Genomic DNA, 14,350 nt, shown 5'->3' with positions numbered 1-14,350 from the left:
TGCCTTTCAATCTAATTGGGGAGATAAGCTGTATTTCACATGGAACAATATCATATATTGCCTTGTATTTTAGAAAACTACAAAATGACAACATACAAGCAGAACAGAAATAATTGTCTCATATCTAGAGATAAATGCCGTGTGTGGGTAATAAATGAATTAAACTAGAGCTATTAAGATAAAGAAGTACATTCAACCTTTTAGGTTACACAAAGATTTGATAGGATTAAACTCATTATGGACATGTTAGATATTATATATGACTAGAATGACTAGATCATGAGTTCTGGGTATATCTGCTCAATAAGGTGACTCCCAAGAGATTTCTGGGAAGATCGGTACATAGCAGAAGGCAATGAGGGACTTCAATCCACCCTACTCGAGGGAATATCCACATTGATGAGATCCCAGATCCACTGAAATAAATATCCTTATGGACAAGAAGGGGAGATTTGGAGAGAACTAACATGTCAGAAAGACCTTCCGGATGGGCTGAAGTGAGAGAGGCCAGTAAGATGGCATTGACTACAAATATTTAAAGTCCTAAATTTGGGTTGAAAAAAAACAAAAAGCATAAGTGCATGATAACTGAATTTTAGAGCAAAGATCATCTGGTACCCTACCTGAATTTTACAGATAAGGAAACTGAGGATGGCAGGCATGGCTAGGCAACACAGGGAAAATGCTTAGGGATAAGAGTGGGGTATTAGTTCAAAATAAGTCAACAGTGTGGCAGAGCAGCCAAAAAGCTAATGAGTCTTAGGCTGTGTTAACAGAAGAATAGCATCCAGAAGAAGGGAGGCAGCAGTCCAACTTGACTACTCTATCCTGGTTAGAGTACTGGGTCCACTTCTGGTTGCCACACTTTAGGAAGGGCACCAACAAATCAGAATGTGTCTAGAAAAGGGCAACAATGAGGGTACAAAGATTAAAACCATGCCACAGGAAGATCAACTGAATGAAACAGGGATGTTTAAACTAGATAAGATTGAGAGTGAACATGACTGCCATCTTTAATTAATGAAAAGCTCTCTTTTGGAAAATGTATCAGACTTTTTTTAATTGAATGCAGAAAAGTCAAAACAATGGGGGAAAGCTGCAGTGGCAGAGTTAGGCACAAAAGAGGTAAACTCTTCCCAATAATTAAAACCATCCAAAAGGAGAACGTGTTACCCTATGATAATAGCTGACATTGATATTGCACTTAAAGTTTACAAAGGGCTTTAAATACATTACTTTATTTGATCATCACAGCAACTCATGAGGTGTTTACTACTAACATTTAACCTCATTCATATAAAGAAACTAAGACTCAAAAGACTTTTAAGCAACTTGCCCAGAGTTGCACAACTAGTTGAGTGTCAAAGACAGGATGTGAACCCAGATCTCTCCTGACTCTTCTTTACTTTTCTCTTTTAAAAAAAATTTTTAACTATACCATTCACATAGCGTTGAGCTCTCCACTGCTGGTGGTTTTCATCTGGAGGCTGGATGACCATTTGTCAATAATATTGTAAAGATGATTCCCATTCAGATAAAGGCTGGACAAGATGACAACAAAATATAACCTCTATGAGGGAAGGTGCTCTCTTGCTTTTATCTCGAGAATGACCTCCGAGATTCTGTAGGTCTAGTTAGGTAAAACTTCATGAGTGGCAGAATTTGAGGAGGATTCTGAAAGGTGGATGAGGTATCCACAGACAAAAGGGTGTCTCACTTGTAGTCATCACTCACACACCCTTCCCTATGGGTGATGATGGGAAGGAAGACATTCCAGGTAGGAGAAATAATCGGAGCAAAGCAGGGAAAACACAAGGTGCACTCAGAAGATGATGAATAGCCCAGTTTGGTTAGAGTGAAGGGCTTACGTAGGATTACAGTGAAAGATAAGGCTGGAAATTTAGACTGGGCAAGACTGTAGCAGTCTTTGAATGCTAGTCTAAAGAGTTTAGACTTTATAAGTAATCAAGTGACATTAAAAGTTTTCAGGTTTCTTTTCTCCCCTTGGGGGAGTGCCATGATTAAAGTGAGATTTTCAAAAATTTATTTGATGGTTATATACGGGGTAGATTGGGAAGGTAAGCTTAATGCAATAGTCCAAGTATGTTGGTAATGAGAACTGAAGGCAAGGAATTAAAGCAGGAAACCATTATCCATCCTTTGACTAAAGACGGAGTTTTTATCTATAACTTCAAAACTTTAAGTGTGAGTGACTGGGAAAAGATGGTCCCACTTATATAAAAAGAAAAGGTGATGAAGAAGAAAAGAATGCAGCTTTGGAAAAATGCTGAATTCAAGATAAAAGGAGACCAGCCAAACCAGATGTGCAGCTGACAGCTGAAAACCTGGCAGCAGAACTCAGGTGAGAAGTCAGTCCTAGCGATTTGACTTGTCAGTCACTGAACATTAACAAAAGCTATGGAAGTCAGTTCTGTGATTTGATATGACGAAAAAAGCACTGACTCTGGGGTCTGAAGACCTGAGTTCAAATCCTTCTGACCCTTCCTACCTGAGTGGCCTTATAAGGGCTGGCTGCCTCAGCTCTCTCAGGATCCTCCTCTATAAAATGAAGGGGGTGGGCCCACCGACCTCTCAGGGCCCTCCCAGCTCTAAATCTACAATCCAATGAACTTTCTGAATCCAGAAAATAATCTAACATTTATTAAACTCAAGAAATCATTCTGACCAAGTTGAATGTACACTAGAGATGCAAAAATGGTTCAACATTAAGAAAACCATCAACATAATTAATTATATTAAAAACCATGCAGTTACCTCAAGAGATGCAGAAAAGGCCTTTGATAAAGAATAAGATTCATTTATGCTAAAAAAACAAAAAACTATAAACTAAAGGCATAGAGGGCCCTTTTCTTAATATCATAAAAAGTATCTTTCTAAAGCCAAAAGCAAGTATCACATGCAATGGGGATACACTAGAACTTTTTCTAATTAAATACAGGAGTAAAACAAGGATACTCACTTTCCCCACTATTATTTGATACAATTCTGGAAATGGTACAAAAGCATTAATAGAAGAGAAAGAAATTAAAGATGTAAAGACAGGTAAAGAAGACATAAAAATATCACTATTTGCTGATGATATGATGGTTTACTTGGAAAATCCCAGGAAATCAGCAGAGATACTAATTGAGATAATTAATACGTTCAAGCAAAGTCACAGGCTACAAAATAAACCCTCAAAAACAAAAATTACGGGACTGGAGAAGATCTCTAAAGGAAAATAAATATAAAAAGAGAATAACCGAAAGACCAGGGCAAAACTTTAGAGTACGCTTTTAAGCAGGGGTTGAAAGAAATCATAAAGCCTTATCATTAAAAAGAAAAGGAGAATTTTTGGTCACTGTGAAAGGAGAACAAGAAAAGTATAGCTAAGAGAAAAGTCTGAAGAAGGAAGGGTTGAGCCATGGCTTTAAGTGTCCAAGAAGTCAAGAAGAACAAGGCCTCAGAGAACAGCCCTGGATTTGAAAATTCAGAGAATACTGGTGACCTTCAAGACAAGACTTTCAGCAGAGATGATGGCAGAAACCATGATGAAATTAAGGGTGAGTGGGTAGTGAAGAAACTGAGTCATCCAAAAACTTTGGCAATGAAAAGAAAACAAAGAATTGTGACTTGAAATGTTAAAGGCCAAATGAAGATTCTTCTATACAAGGGGGAATCCCTACATGTTTGAAAGGAGAGGAAAAAAGCCAGTGGAAAAGGAAAGACTGAAGATGATAAAAAGAGATAGAAAGACTGAAGTGATACAGAGGCAAGAAAGTAGGGATCAAGGTCTCAGAGGGGCTGCCAGCCCTGAGTAAGAACACCTTCTCCTTTTAACAAGAAGGAAGGCATGAAGGATATAGGCAAACAGACCCTGTCAGTAAATATTTTATTTTATTTTAAAAGAATAATGGTAAAATAACATGCCAATTTAGGTGAGAAATGTGATATATAAACTCATTCTGAGGACCTGGAGATTCCTCTCTTCATTCCTCATACTCCTCTGGCTTAAAGGCCCTACTGGCCACCCAAGAGCCAGCTGGATAAAGACAAACTATGCCCAATGGCAGAGGAGCTATTCTGAGATAATGAAACTGTGAACTGAACTGAATTTCAGTTCTCTAAAAAGATGAAAAGTTTCACCTAGAAAAATATTATTTTGTTCACCTCCTCTGGAACATCACAAACAACTGCCCTCAAGTTTTAGCAAAATCAGGCCTTCAAACCAAGATACTTTGTCAATCTAGAGACAAGACTACATTATAACTACATAATGACCAAGTTCCATGCAATCTTCCTTAGAGTAAAGTATGGTAACCACCACCTATTACAAAGTTGTATAGCCTATGAGGAACAGAATTCCCAACCTATCATTCCTTTGGGCCAAAAGCAACTTGAATGAGGATTTTCATTATGACAATTCAAATGTCCCTCAGAAGGAAAAGGAAGCTGGCTGTTACTTAATTAGTAAGCCACAATGACTACAGTTACAGCAGTTGTAACAACTCAAAATAGAATTTGCTGCCTGCTCCCAAAAACTTGTTAAATGTTTGATATTTTATTCATCCCAGATGACTGTAATCACTCCTTTTACTGTGCATTCCCTCAGCACTTATCTACTTGGCTTGCATTATGACAATTTACACTAGCATTCTCTTTAAAAAGAATTACTCTGTAGGTATTAAGTCTTTCAAATAAGTCAAATCTCCCCAACTACCTTACAAATTCTAAGAGCTTAGATATCTTTCAAAATAACTTCTGCATAGCACATTTAAAGTCTGCAAAGCACTGGAACTCATTATCTCATATAAGTTTTACAACCACCTTATGAGCCATGCACTACAGTTATCATTATGTCCATTTTACAGATCAGCCAATGGAGGATCTGAGAAGTTGCCTGACTTGCCCGAGGTCACAAAGCTAGGAAAAATCAGTGACAGGATCTGAATCCAGGTTGTCCTGATTCCAAGCCCAAGATTCTGTCCACTATGCCATGCTTACTTCTCTTCTTCTCCTATAACGCCTTCCATAATATTCTATACACATCTTCTTTCAAAAAAAGTTATTAAGGGAGTGGATGCCATCTTCTAGCTGCAAAAGTGTATGCGTACAAAAAATAACAGAGGCTAAAAGACAAACCAGCTATGTGGTACCTTTTCTCCCTTCTTTCTTGCCTTCAGACAATTTTAACCTTGCTGGTGTCGCCTTCAGTGCTGGAGATCCAGAACAAACCTGGAACACAAGACAGTTTTTATAATGACTCTGGTGTTCTAGTGTCACTCCTGTAGTGAGATTGTGATATCAAAGCAAATGCTCTATTTATTTACATAAGTATTACTAGAATTAGTTTATGTCCCATGAAAATTTTAACATATTCAGTTGCTAATCTACCAAAACACAAATATTTAAATATAGTACATGATTAGTGACATGAGCCATGTAGTTCTAGGCAAACAATAAAGTCTCACAAGGAGAAGAGATTCAGCAAAAGGGACTATGTGGGGAAAATGAAAACAAGGACCATTGGCAGAATGAAATGGAAAACAAGAAAGACATTGAGACGTCCCTACTTATCTTTATGTTATCTCCCATAAACATAAAAGACAAGAACAGTTTCTTACTAAGTTCACATTTTCTTTGCTGGATCTGTTCATTTCACCAATATCCACAGATTCTGGAGTACAACACCTACTTTTCTTTTCCATTATTATCTGATTCCCCAGGACTTTCCGCTAATTTAAGAAGAAAAAACATCATTAGAAGAAGAAAAAAAAAGGCATCATAGCTACAATATTAAGATATATTCCTCAGGTGCACAGAACCTATCTTTCTAACTAATTCTGCATGAAGCCTAGCACAAAACCTTGGACCCAGGTCAGGAATTGTTCAAATCTCTAAAAATGAAGAGAAGCATTTCAATATTCAAGTGACCACTTAATCTGAAGAACTTAAAAATGGAGGGAAAGGTCTAAAGGGCAGAGGGGTAAGACAAAAATAACTTTAAGATCAATTTAAACTAGCTTATATATGTCAATTCCAAAATGCTTGTGGAAATCCTAGTGGGGAAGTGGGCATTGGACCATTGTAAAAAAAAACCTCTTAACTTGTTACAACTATCATGTATGTCAGTATTTGTCACAACCCAAGGACTCCCTCATTAGGACTCATGCCAGAAATCTGTCTTACTCTACTTAGAATGCATGATAATCTTTCTTTGATAAGATCATTTTTTAAATCTTGTGCTCTCATCAAGATACACACTCTTGGAAATCAGTGCTGAGGAAATGGTTTTGAAGAGCAAGTCTGTTCACAAGGCAACTTGTAAAAGCTACAGGTTGCTACACTCTGAAGGAGGTGTTATATATACACACACACACACACACCCCACCCCACCCCACCCCTCCCCCCAGAAGGCAGGTTTCCTAAGCATTACAGAAAACCACTCTCTTCTAACTGGTTTCCACATCTCACCTGCAGTTACACACACGGACAGAGAGAGAAGAGTGAATTTTTCTAACGTATAAGGAAACTAGCAAGCATTCTTTTAATTAATTCTAAAAGCCTCAACAGGACCTAGCCACTAACGGAAAAATTTTGACCCCAAGTGCCTGAGTGGAATAGGTGTTCAGTAAATGCTGGAGGAAGAGATGGGCTGGAGATGTTAAACATCAGCAATCCCCAGAGCCACCTGCCAGAACAAAGCTTGAAGATGCTTCTAATCAGATGAGCTTACTGATTACAATTACATTGGGTTGGGATCAGGAAAGGCTGTAATCTAGTGAGAAGGGCACTAATTTGTACAAAAGAACTTTTATAGTAATATTTGCATTTTAAATGAAGTACAGTACTTTGTAAGTGTTGCTATAAGGTATGTTTTAATAGGCTTTTTTCTCCTTAAGATAATAAGTAGAAAAATATGTGAATCTCTCTCCCAGTTAATCCTGTCTCTCTGAAGCCTGGTAATTCACATTCTGTGAAACCAATGCATCTACCACCACCTGGTGGTAGCACATCTTAATTTAAGATTCAGCTATTTGAGTGATTGGGGGAAAACAAAAACCTCTAAAAAGATGCCTACAGACAAATAAGGAATGACAATAATGCCACAATACAAGAACAAAAAATATGACTGATATAGGTGTATCAGCATTCCAAAATTTGGGGCCAGGAATATATACTATTTTTTAAGAGATTTGTCAGTTTCTAATGAGGGACAGAATAGAGGAGTAGACAGAGAGCTGACCTCAGGACCAGGAAGACCCCGATAAAGTCCCACCTCTGACACACACTGTCTCTGTGACGCTGGGACAGTCACAGTCTCTCCGGGCTTTAGGCAAGTCTCTCAGACTGTTTCAGGGAAGCTGCCAGCCTGCTTTGGTAGAGGGCAGTTCTCTGTGCCAGTGAAATCATAGATCTAATCCTGATCCCTCCTTATCCTTATTTTTATTACTACCTCTATCCTAAAACTTCCCACAGGGATTTAACATGCAACAAGCCCCTTGGTCACAACCTCCTCCCAGATTAACAAACTTCAAGTTTGTGAAAACATAAGAGCAAGTTAGAGGAAAAGAGAAACATTTCCCATTACTGAACAAGAAAGTCACAGGCACAAAGGAAGCTGGTGGAAAACGCCACCGACACCTGTCAAGACTGAGAACCACCCGTGGTTTGTGGCTGTGTCAACCCTCACTGCTTTAATGATACCACCAAAGTCCTACAAGGATATTCCCCCTTCCCAATTTATAGTTATTACACATCAAAATGCCTATCATAACAAGTTTTCCCAAACTTCATCCCAGCAACCCAGAAAAATGCACCTTTTGCAGGAACACCTAAAGAATAGAAAATTATTTCACAGATAGTTAAAGGATCAGCACAAGGTTTATATCCACCAAAAACTCCTAGGGTAATACTGACAACTCTGTGGTTGGACCTACCTACCTTAATAAGTCCACTGAAGGAGCGTGAACGGGTCCGTTTCTGAAACTGGGGAGTAAATCCATCTGCTCCTGGAGTTTGAGCTGTTGGCTGCTTATTAAACTTGGAGAGGATAAATAGGATATTTTATTATTATTTTCCCAGCAACAGATGCCTCTCCAAGTATCCAAATACAAATGCCCAAAAGATTCCCAAATTGTATGCCTTTCAAGTCTACCATCCAGGAATATATGCATAAAAGCAGAAATACGTACCAAAAAAATGCTCTTGTGGTATCCAAAGTTCATTTACACTACCATATGCCTTACCTTAATATAAATTATTGAAAAGAATAAGGACTTCTGAAGCTCAGAAAGGCCCTGGGACTGAAGAGGGCTGGCTCTTTCTAATTTATTATTATTTTTAGAATTCTTTGGTTTTTAAATTTTGAATTCCAGATCTTCTCCCTCTCTTCCACCCCTCCCCCAACACTGAGAAGGCAAGCAACATGATAGCAATTATATATGTGAAATCATGCAAAACATATTTCCCTATTAGCCATTTTTTTTAAAGTGAGAAAATCATAATTTAATTTGTACTCAGTTCATCAATTCTCTCTCTGGAGGTAGACAGCATTTTTCACCATGAGTCCTTTGGAACTGTCTTGGTTCGCTGCATTGATCACAGTAACCCAGTCTTTCATAGTTGATCATCATTACAACATTGCTGTTACCGTGCACAATGATCCCCTGGCTGTTCTCACTTCACTTTGCATCAGTTCACAGAGGTCTTGTCATGTTTTTCTGAAACTATCACCCTTGTCATGTCTTATAGTACAACAGTACTCCATCACAATCATGCTACAACCTGTCCAGCCACTCTCCAATGGATGAGTATCCCCTCGATTTCCCATTCTTTACCATCACACAAAGAGGTGCCATAAATATTTTTGTACAAAAAGGTCCTTTTGCCTTTTCTTTGATCTCTTTGAGGTACAGACCTAAGAGTGGCACTTCTGGGTCAAAGGGCACACAGAGTTTTATAGCCCTTTGGGGCTGGTTCCAAATGGTCTTGGTTTTCTCTGCCACTGTAGTAGCTTTTCGTGGTCAGGTTTGCTTTTTGTTCTTTGCTCATTTTTCCAGCCTATTCCTTGACTTTGAACTTTACATTTAAGGTGGGCTCTGCTTCCCTGGGGGTGGGGACACACTGTCCCAAGCTTTAGGCTTTTTCATGCTGCTGTTTCCAGAGCTAGCTCTGGGGGTCTGCACATTTTGGGTATTTCCAAGGTGATATGATCTGTCATTGCTCTCGTAGTCTGCACTCTGGTCTTGACCCAGAAAGAGTCCCTGTTCCCTCATGACCAACCACAAGCACTCTTCTCCACCCTGGAATTGTGACCCACAACTGTGTATGAGTAATAGAGTTGCCAAGCCACGCCAGCTGTACCCAGTGCCAGCAATGGGTTCCCTTTCTAAACAGTTGTCTGACCCCTCTCCTGTCTCTGGACTGAGAGCTCCCAAATCTGCTGCTGTTACTGCAGTCGCTATTGCTGCCACACAGTGTGTGAGCTGCTTATGGGCCTCCACCCCAGACCTTTCCTGTGGACTTCTTAGGTTTTCTTAGGCCAGAAAAATGTCTCATCTTAACTTTTTGTTGGCTCTGCCACTCCAAAATTTGATGTGAGATGTTATTTTAAAGTTGTTTGGAGGGCAATGTTGAGAGAGTTTAGCTAGGTTGCCACCTCTAATCCACTACTTTGGCTTCATCTTTTCAAGACTGAAGATTTATGACTGTCTATTGGCATTAGCTCCAGAAGAGCTGTATTTCACAAATGCAAACTCCTCTAAGAGAGTTATTTCAATACTGTAAGTCATTCCCTATTGCGAGAAATATTAAGGTATAGCAGAATCCTACCCAAAGGAACCAGCTTTTTCTCTTCCAAAAAACATTTTTTCTTTTAATTCATAAATGATGTCTATACATAAACCCCTGGTGTTCTTTTAATTGACTCTCCCAATGTACAATCCCTGGAAACAGTTAAATAAGACATCAGGGTATGTAACTGTGACAGATAGCACAGCTACCCTTGTTACTCTGGTACTTTCCTGTTGTTAAAACAAAAGCATATGCTTTTTAAGTTAGCATCAGCATTCTCCAATGTTTACCATCAGGATGTTTTGCCCTCCAAATTTATTGTCATTTATATAATTGTAATCATCATGCATCTTTTTGGTTCTGCTTTGTCCACTGTGCATCACTTTGTACAAGTCTTCTTTTATTTTTTTGAATTCCTCATATTCACAGCTCCTTATAATGTAGTATTGCTAGGAATATTGTCACACATGTAGGTCAGCTTGGGGTACGGGTACAATAATTAGATCAATGGATCAAAGCGTATGAAAATTTTTCCAACTTTCCTTGCTTAATTTCAAATTGTTTTCCAAAATGGTCCATCCCTTTCACTGCTTTTACCAAGGGCTATTTTTTTGCATCCCTGTCAGCAATGGATTTTTCCATCTTTGTCAATTTGATGAGTGTAAAGTGATATAAAGGTTATTTTAAATTTAAATTTGGGTTCTCTACTAGCAATTCTAAATTCTTTTTAACAGTTGTTGATAAATTGTGTTTCTTCTTTTAAGATTTTTCCACATCCTCTGACCACTTATCTACTGGGGAATGGCTCAATCTTTAAAAATCTGTAATGATTCCTTATAGGTTTTAGATGTTAGATTTTTATCAAAAAAGTTTTATGCCAAGATTTTTCTTTTCTGACACACAGCTTTGTGTATAGCTGCATTTCTTTTTCTAACTACATTTATTTTCTTTGTGCCAAAAGCTTATGTCTATGCAAAATAGTTTATTTTGCCTTTTGTAATATTCTCTCCTTAACAATTACAAATATATCCCCTTCCTATAGTTGTACGAACTATTACAAAGCCTCTATGCCAATTACTGTATATGAAAATTGATCACATACTAAGGCACAAAACTTATAAACACAGAAAAGCAGAAGTTTTATACACTTCATTTAAAGACCATAATTGGATAAATATTTTAATTATTAAAGGAAATAAAAGATGCATATTTTAGTAAGTACTAAAAATGACATCCTAAATAATGAGGGCAAAGAACAAATCATAGAAACAATAAAAATTTTACTAAAGACAATAGAAGTAATAAGAAAATATACTAATACTCCTGGGATGCAAGTTATATTTTGATCCAAAGGAAGAAAACATAGTCACACTTAATAATCCCTGGGCCTTTGTCTCCTCTTCTATAAAAAAAAGGTCTAAATGGCCGTTAAGGTCTCATCAACCCTGAAGTTTTATTAGCCACAATGCCCACATAGCAAAGAGTGCTGGTTAGTTCAAGAGGCTGGTTTTTCTCCTTCCTTGACATCTTTAACCATCAGTGCAGACCTCCTGGAAGCCTAAATGAACCTACTCTGCTGAGGATTAAAATCAGCCTCTCTTTGAATATTCAAAACTGAACAGACGGCTGCCTTGGCATAATCTGTCACATCTCAAATCAATTTTAGGAACAAGGACAGGAGAATTCTTCTTAAACAGGAATGTTTTCTTTCCAACTACTGAAATAACAAAAGTCATGAGACATTATTTTCTGCCTCACCCCTTTTCATTCAGCCCAAACTCCAATGGTTCTACTTAACGATTTTTCTTTGTTACAAGAGAGTAATGCGGGCTGGTAAAGATGAGGTAGGGGAAGGATGGCCCAGAAATGACTGCAATGTGGAAATAAAAGGCAACAATACAACTTACCAGATAAATAAATGAGGAATCCCTAACCCTGGCTACTGTTCCTCTCTTACCCAGCCTAATATAGCATTAGCTTTTTAGATCGCCATGTTGCAATCCTAACTTCTAAGGAACTTGCAGGCCATCCCAAGGCCTTTTCTTCTGATAAACTACTATGTCACCACACTTCCCTTATCTTGTACTGATGAAACTGATGTTGTTAACCCAAATATGAGACTTTACATTTACTCCCATCAAATTGCACATTATGAGTTCCACATGCTTTGCTTAAAGTACAGACGGCATTCCCCTCATGTGCCACTCTAGTGATCCAATCAAAAAAAGGAAAATGAGACCAGTTTGGTAAGTAAACTATGCTATCACTATTTGTGATCACTGCTCCCTTTTCCAGAGGTTCATGAACTATCTCTTTAACAAGTATTCTAGAATTGTGCCAGAAATTGAAGTCAGGCTCAATAATCTATGGTTTGAGGACTGCTTTCATTCTCTTGTTTGGAAATTAAAATAATAGTTGTCTTTCTCCAGTCTTGTGACACCTCTCCCATTCCCCTCAAGTTTTCAAAGACCACTGACAGCATTTCAGCCATCAGAGGTGCCAGGTCTTTCAATACCCAGGTGTATAGCCCCTCTGGGCCTAGTGACTAGAATCCATTAATGACAGTCTCACAATATCTTTACTAACCTTGGGTATCAACCCCCTAATGGTCATTTTTGTTCTCTCTCTTCCAGTCCAAAAGTCAATCTTCTTGGCAGAAGAAAAGAGGCAAAATAAAGGGCGTATGCTAACTTCCTTCCCCATATGGTCAGTTTCAGTGTCTTATCCACTCCAAGAAGCTGGCCTTTGTGTTTCATCCTTCTCCTTTGCTTATTAGCTCAATCTAGCTTCATTTTGTGTTGTTTCGTTTATTCTAGACTGAATTTTCCTATCTCACCACACATGGAAGCGAGCAATCACTCATAGGTCCAATCCCATTACAGACTGGTACAGAAGCTTTACCCTGCTCCGTTTTTCCAATCTGGGCTGGTTTGCCCCTTTTTAAGCAGCCTGGTGGCACCCCTCTTCTGGGGGCTTCACCACATTGAGGTTTTCTCCCAATGGCTTCTGAGAATTCCCAAACTCAAGTGTGTGCAGCCACAGTACCCCCAGCAGCAGGGACTACCAGCTGGCACCAGCAGGCCTGCCTCAATGGAGCTCCAAACACACAGAACTATTCTTTGGTGTCCTCACTGCTCCACAACAGCCTCTGCTCATCCTGAGGTATGCTATACCTGACACTCGCCAAAGAGGACCCTCCACCTGGATTTCAGGTCTCAACAAACACTTTCACTTACCCTTGCTGAACAAAAGTGGGAGTCACTGAGAGCCTCAATAATCACACTCCTAGAAAACTGAGAATCAATTCAGATTCTACCATTCTCAAAAATATTCTGTCAATCCCATAACCATGACTGTTTCCCTAAATCAGGGTTACTGTTCCTCTGCTTCAGGACAGATACCTGTCGAATTAGCTTCTTCTTCTTTGCTGAGTCAGGCATGTTGTGAACATGTCGAAATAACTCTTTGAGGGCCTCCTCTGTACGCTGTTGGGTCTCTTCCTGTTGGAAGCAAGTGTTCATACGGGTCCTCTTATGGGATTTTGAAAGTGGAAAGTCCTTGCTACTGCATGAGGTCGGCAGATCCAGGTCATCCTGGAGAAAGTACAAAGGAAGAGGAGATTAAGGAATCCTATTAGCTCCTATTTTCAGGCTAAATCAAAAAGAGAAAGAAAAATATAAATATACCACAGTGTCCATCAACACTTAGAAACACAGCCATCCTGCCTCCTATTTTACTCAGGTAAATATGCTCTAAATCCCACAGGTTTCAATAATGGTATCAGTGCCCCACCCAAACAATCCCAACTTCCTTCTGCATAGGCTCAGACAAGTACAGGATACCGCAGAAGGCAGAAAGACTGGATAAAACAGACTTCAATTTTAACTATTTAGGAGGTAATGCTTAATCTTTGCGTGGTTGTTCTTAATGTTTGCGGAATGTAATGGAGAAGCAACCCAAAAAGTAAGAAAAATAAGGAAAGACTCAGAAGAAAATAGTGGCAATGTCTATAAAGATCCTTAACATTGTCCTGGTTAAAGTTCTTGGCAATTTGAAAAACTTTAACCTTTAATAACTTAGGTTCTGAGCATGTACAAAAAATCTGTAATTTTTCTGCTACTGAATGGTGAGTTTTCTTCTCAGTCACTATGGGCTTCAATTGCAGATCCACAGGCTATACTTTGCCTCATTCAGAGCGGCCCTTTGTTCATCACTGGATTAAAAATAAGAAAACAATATGTACAATTGTGTGACTTGGCAGACCCAACCTAGAACAACCCTATTTCCAAATGCCATTTCTAGGCTGGATCAGTCGCACTTACAATTTTGAACATTTAAAATACTCAAGGGTGTAATGAAGACCTTCTGAGGCCTTGTAGACTGTGGATCTTTTCAACCATTCCTATACTGTATCAGCAGAAAATTCTTGGGGCAGAGGAAGACAAAGATGGACAGAGGCCCCATCATTTCCATACCAACCATCACCATGCTCTCCTTCCTAGCTGCTCTTTCACTAATCTCAAAGTGACTGGTGACTTTTTGAGCTGTGACAGAG

The 14,350-nt window shown here is 38.8% G+C and overlaps 1 protein-coding gene across 2 annotated transcripts in view; it reads right to left on the bottom strand.

The window, feature by feature from the left end:
• The window catches only part of ARHGAP19 (Rho GTPase activating protein 19), a 57,559-nt gene that overhangs the window by 5,252 nt on the left and 37,957 nt on the right, over window positions 1-14,350 (bottom strand). For both annotated transcript variants that reach the window (XM_020997037.2, XM_020997038.2), the window contains exons 8-11: window positions 13,197-13,388; window positions 7,945-8,043; window positions 5,625-5,735; window positions 5,157-5,235 (exon numbers count right to left, since the gene is read on the bottom strand). In XM_020997037.2, coding sequence (XP_020852696.1) covers window positions 5,157-5,235; window positions 5,625-5,735; window positions 7,945-8,043; window positions 13,197-13,388 — 481 coding nt within the window. The remainder of the gene's footprint in view (window positions 1-5,156; window positions 5,236-5,624; window positions 5,736-7,944; window positions 8,044-13,196; window positions 13,389-14,350) is intronic.

The sequence above is a fragment of the Phascolarctos cinereus genome, unplaced genomic scaffold, assembly GCF_003287225.1.
Source record: "Phascolarctos cinereus isolate Bilbo 61053 unplaced genomic scaffold, phaCin_HiC Scaffold_3;HRSCAF=262, whole genome shotgun sequence".
NCBI lineage: Eukaryota > Metazoa > Chordata > Mammalia > Diprotodontia > Phascolarctidae > Phascolarctos > Phascolarctos cinereus.
This window is presented reverse-complemented; position numbering and strand designations above follow the sequence as displayed.